Source organism: Motacilla alba, chromosome 4 (genome assembly GCF_015832195.1).
Source record: "Motacilla alba alba isolate MOTALB_02 chromosome 4, Motacilla_alba_V1.0_pri, whole genome shotgun sequence".
Lineage (NCBI taxonomy): Eukaryota > Metazoa > Chordata > Aves > Passeriformes > Motacillidae > Motacilla > Motacilla alba.
This window is the reverse complement of record NC_052019.1, coordinates 2,824,670-2,833,647: the sequence shown is the minus strand read 5'-3', so window position 1 is coordinate 2,833,647 and position 8,978 is coordinate 2,824,670. Positions and strand designations below refer to the sequence as shown.

General features: G+C 58.2%; 1 protein-coding gene across 4 annotated transcripts in view; it reads left to right on the top strand.

Annotated features, from left to right (window-relative positions):
- The first annotated feature begins 1,638 nt into the window (after positions 1 to 1,638).
- Positions 1,639 to 8,978, top strand: part of RNF24 (ring finger protein 24) — a 29,352-nt gene continuing 22,012 nt past the window's right edge. Inside the window, exon 1 of one of the 4 annotated variants that reach the window (XM_038135097.1) lies at positions 1,639 to 1,737. Coding sequence is in view for 1 of the 4 variants with exons in the window: in XM_038135091.1 (XP_037991019.1) it covers positions 7,132 to 7,371 (240 nt within the window). In the remaining 3 variants the exon portion in view is untranslated. Of the gene's footprint in view, positions 1,738 to 3,032; positions 7,965 to 8,978 lie in introns of those variants that run through there. The other 3 variants (XM_038135096.1, XM_038135091.1, XM_038135094.1) reach the window with 3 other exon arrangements.

Genomic DNA, 8,978 nt, shown 5'->3' with positions numbered 1-8,978 from the left:
CGGCAGAACTGGATTTCCGAGCGCATTTGCTTCCCAAATCCATCCCGGCAGCGGCTCCCCGCGGGGCTCCGCAGCCTCTTCCCAACGCCAGAGCTCCCAGCTGGAGCGTGCCCGGGCGAATCCTTCCCGTGCCGAGCGGGGATTCCCACAGCGGGAATCGGGCTTCACCCAGTGCAAACATCCAGCGGATCGGCGTCCTGCCTCCGCGCCCAGGAACGCCGAGGGCAGGGCCGGCGAGCGCTCCCACGGCAGCGCCGGGAGCCCGGGATGCGCATCCCAGTGTCCCTGCTGTCACAGCGCCCGGGATGTGCATCCCATTGTCCCTGCTGTCACAGAGTGCAGGATGCTCATCCCAGTGTCCCTGCTGTCACTGCACCGGGCATGTGCGTCCTGGTGTCCCCTGCTGTCACAGCGCCCGGGATGTGCATCCCGGTGTCCCTGCTGTCACTCCACCGGGGATGTGCATCCCAGTGTCCTTGCTGTCGCAGGACCCGAGATACTCATCCCAGTGTCCCTGCTGTCACAGTACCCGGGATGCTCATCCCAGTGTCCCTGTTGTCACAGATTGTGAAATGTGCATCCCATTGTCCATCCTGTCACAGCGCCCGGGATGCTCATCCCAGTGTCCCTGCAGTGCCCGGGATGTGCATCCCAGTGTCCCTGCTGTCACAGCGCTCGTGATGCTCATCCCAGTGTCCCTGCTGTCGCAGCACGCGGGATGCTCATCCCAGTGTCCCTGCTGTCGCAGTACCCGGGACCGCCGCGTCCGGTCTCTCCGCGCAGCCTGGACAGGGAAGGAAAGGGGGAAAGAGGATCAGCTTCCCTTGCACGTCTGGAGCATCCTCGGAGCAGCGCATGACGCTGGCTCTGGGTGACATCCCAGCTCCAGGGTGATGTCGTTTCCCCCACAAGTGATGTCGTGTCCATGCAAAGGGACAGGGGTGGGGACAACTGGAGGGGTCCGGGCAGCGATGAGCAGAGCGGGACAGTGCCCACCCGCACACCACCCCTGATCTCACCTCCTGTCCCCTCTGGGTCACCTCTCCTGCCACCCCGTCCCCACTGCCACCAACCCCTGTCATCTGCCTTCACCCCGTCCCTCCTGCCAGGCCCTGTCCCCATCAGCACTCGTTGCCGCTCCGTCCTGTCCCCACTGCCACTTCATGTCCCCAAAGTCATCTCCTGTCTCCAGGGCCCCCCACTACACCATCCCCTTTCCCCAGCGCCACCCTGTCCCCAGTATCACCCCTGCCACCCTGTCACTTTAAGTCCTCACTACACCACCCGTCTCCAGTGCCACCCTCTGCCCAGTGTCACTGCAATGTCCCCTTATGCCCCCACAGTCACTCCCTGCCCCCCGTCGACCCTCCGTCACCTCCGTCTGTCCCATCCCACCCCCGCGTCCCCTCCTTTCGCTGTCACCCCCCCGTCAGCCCGTGTCACACCCCATCACCTCTGTCACCTTCCCCTTTCCCATCCCTTTCCCGTCATTCCTTGTCCCTCCCCCGCGTCCCCTCCTGTCCCCGCGCCACCCCTGCCCCCCCCCCGCGCTGTCCCCTCCTGTCCCCTGGCCCCGCCCCCCGGGGTTCCGCCCCGCCCCGTCCCCGCTGCGCGCATGCGCGGTGCCGGCGGCGAAGCCGTGCCCGGCTCCGGGCGGGGCGGGGCGGCTCCATCCGGGTCCTGCCCGGGCCGGGCGGTGCGGGCGGCGCGAGCCCCGGCGGGACGGCGCGGCGGCGGGTGAGTGCGGGGGGCGGGAGCCCCCTGTGGGGCCGGAGGACCGGAACCCCCCCGAGCGCCCGCATGGGGCACGGGGACCCCCCCCCCGGGGACCCCCATGTGGGGTGGGACCCCTCCCTGTGCCTTGTTCTGAGGGGAAGGGACCCCTCTCCATCCCCCCTGTGTGCCTGGGGTCCCTCCCTGTGCACCCCTCTGTGGGGCAGGGTCCCTCTTGCAGCTCCGCTGTGGGCAGGACCCTCCCTGTGCGCCTTGTTCTGTAGGGAAGGGACCCTCTTGCAGCCCTCCTGTGCGGTGGGACCTCTCCTTGTGTCTTGTTCCGTAGGGAAGGGTCCCTCCTCCATCCCGGCTTTGGGCTGTACCCTCTCCCTGCGCCTTATTCTGTAGGGACGGGTCTGTTCCATCCCCTCTCCCCGTGCCTTGTTCTGTGGGGCAGGGTCCCTCCTCCATCTGCTCTTTGGACAGGACCCTCTCTCTGTGCCTCGTTCTGTGGGGCAGGGTCTGTTTGCCAGCCTTCTGCGGGGCAGGACCCTCTCTGCACTCCTTGTTTTATGGGGCAGGGTCTGTTTGCCAGCCCTCTGTGGGGCAGGACCCTCTCTCTGCACCTTGTTCTATGGGACAGGGCTCCCCCTCCATCCTCCCCCCCGGCTGGGGCAGGGGCACCCCCTCCTCAGCAGCTCCCATGGGGGACAGGGTCCCTCTCTGCTCCTCAGTCCCCTCGGGGACCTCCACAGGGCAGTGGAGCAGCCCCCAAGTCCGTGCAGACCCCAGAGGGGGCACTCTCAGGGGGTCTTGGGTCTCACTATAGTGCTGCCAGGAGGTCCCGCTTGTGGGGGCAGAGGGGACAGCCCCGAGGCTGGAGCCGTGGACTGGGACTGCATCACCCCGGCGGGATGGAGGAGGGGGCTGGGGCGGCACAAAGGGACAGGGGACATGTCCCCATCCTGCCTGATTGAGGGGGAGCTCCTGGGGGTCCCACCCCACGCTCGGCTCAGGGTCCCCCAGGTCACCTCCGTTCCCGGTAGCCGCTGGCTTGGAATCAGACACGTCCCCTTGCTTTCCTGGGGCCGAGACAGGATGCTGCGGGTTTCTTCTGCTTTAAAAGAAAACCAAAAAAAAAAAAAAAAAAGCCACCCAGAAATGGGAAAAGCTGCTTTTTTGGAGTTACACTGGGCTGCTGTTCCTGCCGTGCCGGCACGTCCGTACCCTCCCTGCGCCCGCCGCTTTGGCAGGGGACCTGCGTGGGACCCTGGGGACTGGAAACCGACGGGTAAAAATGCACCTCCTGCGGTTTGGGGTATGGGTTTATTTTGTTTGTTCAGTTCAGCCTGTCTTTGTCTTCGCCGGGGTGCACGGAGGAGAACACGCCGTGGGTCTCGGTCACCCCCCGAGCGGCGCCGGCTGCTTGGGATGTGCCAGCGTGTGTGTCTGGGGGTGCTTCCCCCTCCCGTGCACACCTTTGGCAGGAGGCTTGGATGACATCTTGCTCTGGCACGCTCCTCGCCTTTGATCTCGAGTTTCCTGCCATGGATAACGTGTTCGGCAACACGCGAGCCCGGCTCCGCAGCTGCCGGGGAGGGTGATGCGGGTGCCTCCTCCTCCTCCTCCTCCTCCTCCTCGTCCCGGTTTTCCCCAGCTGGCTCCTGCCTACAGCTCCCGGCTTTCCTTTGTTTCGGGTGCCGCCAGGACGGGCTCTCACAGCCCAAGGATGCTCTGAACGGAGCAAAGCCAAGCACAAAAAGACACCTCCCCCCCATCCCTTTGTTTCCAAGCGTTTGCGGGCTCAGCTGGTTTTTACACGGCGGCTATTCATGTGCCCAGGCAGATAAACCCGACTACTCAATGTCTCTCTCTTTTTTTTTCTTTTTTTTTTTCCTATTCTGAGTTATTTTGGGTGCTTTAGTTTGCAGGGAGCACATCCCGGCTGCAGGCTGTGCCGGAGGGATGCAGCAGCTTTCTGGGAACGGGGTGAATTTGCCAGAAGCATAACTGGAACATCTCGTGGTTGTCCTCTGATGTCCTCCTCACATCTCCTTGGGTGAGCAGAGCCATAAGCTCTCAGCACCATACGGAAATCTGGGATCACCAGCCCTTCTCCTGGGAGAGCTCTGACCCTGGTTTGCAAGACCTGCTGCCAGTAGCAGCTTTGGGGACAGAGGAAGGTGAACAAAACCCAGGCCCGTGCTCAGCACTGATGGCTGAAATCAGCCTTTTTTTAAAAAATATATCCTTGACTTTACAGAAAGCAAAATATAAGTTCTAATGTTGTTATCATCATTATTTTTCAGATTTTTACTGCTGTTTCATTTCCCTCAGGTGGTGGGTTTAACAGCGAAACCATCATCTGAATTCATTTGAATGCTTTTTTTTTTTTTTTTGCACAACAGATGTACACAAAGCACCTTAAGCGTGTCAAACAGCCCCTGAGTAAATCATGTTGTTTGCTCTATTACTTTATTCATACAGCTTCGATGCTCCAGCTGATGCATCTGGAGTGCTGTGCCATCTGGAGCAAAAATTAAATACAAATTTGGCCCCTGGCCTGGAAAAATAACAACCCCGTGCCCCACTAATAATGAGCAGTGGAAGGATAGAGCCCCTGACAGAAGAACTGCTTGGGGGCAATGTGGAAGGAACCCAAAATGCACTAATTGAGGTATTTAAAACATATTAAAAAAGGGAAAATAAATGCTTCCAGCCCTGTGTGCCAGAAGCAGACAGGAGCAACAATGTGATCCCGTCACCAAGTCACAGGGCTGCGCTGGCAGATGGTGGTCCTGATCCTGAGCGGGTGGTGGAGCTGCTGGAGGTGTGTGTGCTGGTGATTTCCCACATCTCCCAGCCTTGCTGCTGGAGGAAATCCCCTCCACAACCTCCCACAACCTCTGTTCCACCACTGCTCGACTCGGGTTTGCTACTTTTGTCCCCTTTCACCAAGGCTGGGACACTCCAGGTCTGCTGCTTGGGTTGCTGGCGTTGCTGTTTGGTCAAAGGCTGTCTCAGATTTGGGGAGAACAAGATGTGGAGGTGGGTCAGCTCTGCTGGAACTTACTGCTTGTGCAGTCAGTCCAGTCACCTCCAGGTGTGATTGGAGATAGCTCTGATGGACCAGCTGTGAAGGACACCTTTGGGGTCAGCATGCTCTGAATGTGGCGGGATCTGTTGGACCTTCAGATGAGGAATACTGTGTGCCACGCGGGAAATAAGGTGATGGCTGCTGATGGCTGGGTGGGCCTAGCCCTGTCCTGGGGGAGAGGCAGGTGATGGGGTGGACAAGGAGGAGGAAGATTCTATGGCAGGAAAGCAGCAGAGCTGCTCAGGACTATGCATCTGAACCAAGCCTGGAGGTTCTACCCACGAAGAGCCAACTTCCAGCTGCTTCCTTGACTAAATGATGTGTGGGATTACAGGAGGACTCCTGGCTTTGTAAGCCGGCCTTTTGTGCTTCTGGACCATCTCTCCAGGCGTTCCCCCTGGGGTCACCCCTCCCAGTGACCTTCTGTCACCTCCGCTTGGCCTGTGTGGAACGTGTTGTGAGTGATTCACCCATAGCCATAAAACAACACTTGGATGTGGAAAAGGTGGAGAGAGGCACAGCTGGTGCTTGTTTCCTGTTCCCACCACCTGTACCTGGAGCCTTCTGCCTTGGGATGACAGGGCTGAGCCGTGGTCCTCCCCCACCTTGCCAGGCTCCTACTGCACAGTAAACCCCAACAAGCCCATCCTTGTGGCCGTGGCAGGAGGTGCAGATCCTTCTGGTGGTCCTCAGCCAATTTGGAGTGTTGGTGTGGAAGCCTGGAGGGTGTTTTTTGGGGTTGAAGCTCCCCCGGTCTCAGCAGTGGTTGGTGTGCCCGAGCTGGGTTTGTTTGGTTTTGTTCCTGCAATCATTCCCCTTCAAGCTGAGTGTTGTTGACAGAAGATAAGATCGGCCGTCACAGCCATTCCCTCCCCTGTCGCTGTTGCCCTGGAACCGCTCAGACTCGGGTTGGGAGTGGCCGTCCTGGTGTTCGCGTGTCCCCACCCCGAGTCGCTGACAGGGCTCTAAAGCGGCATCAGTGATGATGTGATACGGGGCTTAACTGCGAGCGAGCCCGGTCATCGCCTGGGCCCGGCTTAACTGCGAGCGAGCCCGGTCATCGCCTGAGCCCGGCTTAACTGCGAGCGAGCCCGGTCATCGCCTGGGCCCGGCTTAACTGCGAGCGAGCCCGGTCATCGCCTGGGCCCGGCTTAACTGCGAGCGAGCCCGGTCATCGCCTGAGCCCGGCGGGTGCCGCTCGCTTGCTGCGTTGAGGAATGCCAGCGATCCCGTGGAAAACGCGCCTCAGGAGAGGATCCAAACCCACGTGGTTTTGTTGCAGCCGTGGGCAGTGGTGATTTGCTTCCTGACCTGAGGGATGGGAAAGCCTTGACATTGACAAAGGGCTGGAGCAGAGCCTGTTCCTCCATCTCGGGATGCAGAGGTCCCCACTGGAGATGGAGCTGCGTCATTTTTGGATGCTGTTCCCTCTGGAACAGTAACACAGGAAGAAGAACTTGTCAGAACAGAAGAACTTGTCATTCTTCTGCTTGTCTGGCATGTTTAAATTCCATCGAAGAACTAAAACCAGTACTAAAGGGTTCCAGCCACATGTGGAGGGCTCCTGTGCCCTGCTCATGGACAGTTGCAGTGCTGAAGGGATGGCAAGAGGAGACAAGCCTGGCCCTAATGCCAGTGAGTGGATGGGCAGCAGGAGCTCATGGACCAAATTAGTTGGAAGCAGCTGGCTCAGCGTGGCTGAAGGCTGTGAGGTCTCACATTGCTCCAGTGCTGGAGCTGCAGCTGGATCAGGCTGTGGAAAAAGCAGAGACCTCAAGAAACAGGAGGAACAGCAAGGGCAGGGGGGCAGGAAGCCTAGGCAGGGATGTCCTGCTTTTTTTGTTTCGTCTTCAGGACTGTGAGTATGAGGAGCAAGAAGGAATGACTTCTCCAGGCATATTTTGGCTTCAGTTTTGTTTTTGGGTGGGTTTGCAGGACACCAAGACTGCTGAAGAACTTGGGTCCTCCTGGCTCCGAGGGGGAAAAGGATCTTTGCACGAGATAATTCTGGAGGCCCATCTCAGTGTTTGAGGGACAGCGTGCTAGCCAGGTCCTTCAGTGTGCTGTCCCCATGGAGGCAGAGGATGGAGATCCATGTGGCAGCACAGCCACAAAGGTTATTGACGTGTTGGAAACCATGAGAGCCCCTGAGAATGGTCACATAGGAATCGGGACTTCTCCAGAAAGGCGGTGGCATTGATAACCCAGCTGAGGTGTACCTGCACCAACACCCACAGCGTGGTCACCAACGGGAGAAGGATCTGGAAGCCGCTGTGCACCAGGAAAGCTGTGACACGGTTGCCAGCAGAGAGTCATGTGGGATGACTCAAACAAATGGATTGCTGCAATGGATGGGAGTAACTTTCCATGATTTACCAGCAGCCCTGGCTTGCTGGGAGGTCCCAGCTGACTGGAAGCGAGCAGATGTGACACACAGCTGCAAGAAGGGCAGGAAGGAGGATTTTGGACACTACAGGGCTGTCAGTCAGGTGACACGAGCAGATCACAGAGTGCCTTCACTCAACACCAACAAGGCAATCAGAGGATCTGGAGCAGCCAATGTGAGTTTGTGCCATGCAGGTCCTGCCTGACCAACCTGATCTCCTTCTGTGACAAGGTGACCTGTTTTGGCAGGTGAAGGAGAGGCTGTGGGTGTGTCTTTCTGGACTTTGGCAAGGCCTTTGACATCACTCTTTCGTGGCAGGGGCTGAAGTCACCATCCCTGGAGGGATTTAAAAGCCGTGTGGAGGTGGCACTTTGGGACGTGGGTTAGTGGAGGCCTTGGCAGTGCTGGGTTAGCCTTAGAGGACTTTTCCAACCTAAACGATTCCATGATTCTGTGATTTTATTATCCCCTCAGAGGATTAATCCCACCACTAATGCAGCTTTTCACTCGCAAAGCGCTTTAGAGGAAGTTGTGCCAGGAGAGTGCTTGGAGAGAGAAACTGAAAGTGCTGAGCAGGAGGCAGCTGCCCTCCTGATTCCAGCCTCTCCCAGCCTGTGCAGTAGGACTGGGTTTCCCAGCTTCTTGGTTTATGGGAGTATTTTGGGGAAAACACAAGAGCTCCGTGAGCGTGCAGCTTCCCAGGCGTGAAACCAGGGCATTTCAGCTCTCCCATTGGCCCACTGAAATCCAGGAGGAGCAGCCCGGCAGGTAAGGAGTGGGTGAAGCCAAATTACCCATCAGAACTGGGATGGAGGGATCAGAGTCTCCCACCCGGCAGCTCCAGCTACAACAAACCCACACGAGTGGATCGTGCCTCCGGGGCTCTCGGATTTTAGGGATCCACTTAAACTTCTCTCCACGCAGAGCTTTGTCCCGAGCCGGCAAATATTTCCTCGGCGCTTTAACGACTCCCATTTTCCTATTGTTCCCTCTAAAAAGCCGTCGCCAGGCTGAGCTTCCCCCGAGGCAATTTCCTGGCTCTGCTCAAACGAAGCTGCGGGCTTGGGGTTTTTCTTTCGCTTTTGAGTCGAGAAGTGTAGGATTAGACCCGGCGCTTTGCTCTCTTGGCGTGTGAGATAAAAGATAAGGCTTTTGGACGCTGTGGCCATCTGAAGTGGGATGCGATTGTGTGATGTTGGCTGGTTTGAGGGCTGATTAAATTGGCATGAGCTGGCTGGAGCCTGTCTGCTGGTGCTGCTGTGGGTTGGGTGTCTGTCAGCTGAGCCCAGCACCCCAGTCTTGCTCGGCATTCACACCAAAAGACCCTCACCGTTGTGCTGAGCGTTGGTTGGGGATGGCACTTCGGGAGTAAAAGCAGGAAAAATGGATCATTTTCTCAACTGTGGCTTTGCCTGAGGGATGCTGAGCTGTTGCGTGCTTCTGACTGTTCTTGGGGCTTCCTCCTTGTGTCCTCCTCCTCCTGAAGCATCTTCCCCATGCAGCTGCCAGTGATGCAGCAGGAGGAGCAGGTCGAGGAGGTGATGGCAAAGGCCTGGGATGTGTTGCAGCCAGGGGAGAGGGATGGAGCTGCAGACAAGCCTGACATCAGGTGGTTTATTCCAGCCTTCGATGCTAAAGCTGGGAGTGGGAGTGTGCAGGGAGGTGGGAGATGGGACTACAATGGGGGTGGTGGGTATTCTCCCAAAGCCAAGAGAGTATTTGTGCCTAAAGACTAAAAATTATATAGTCCTGCAGAAAAATGGGCTGGAGAAGAGGGATTCT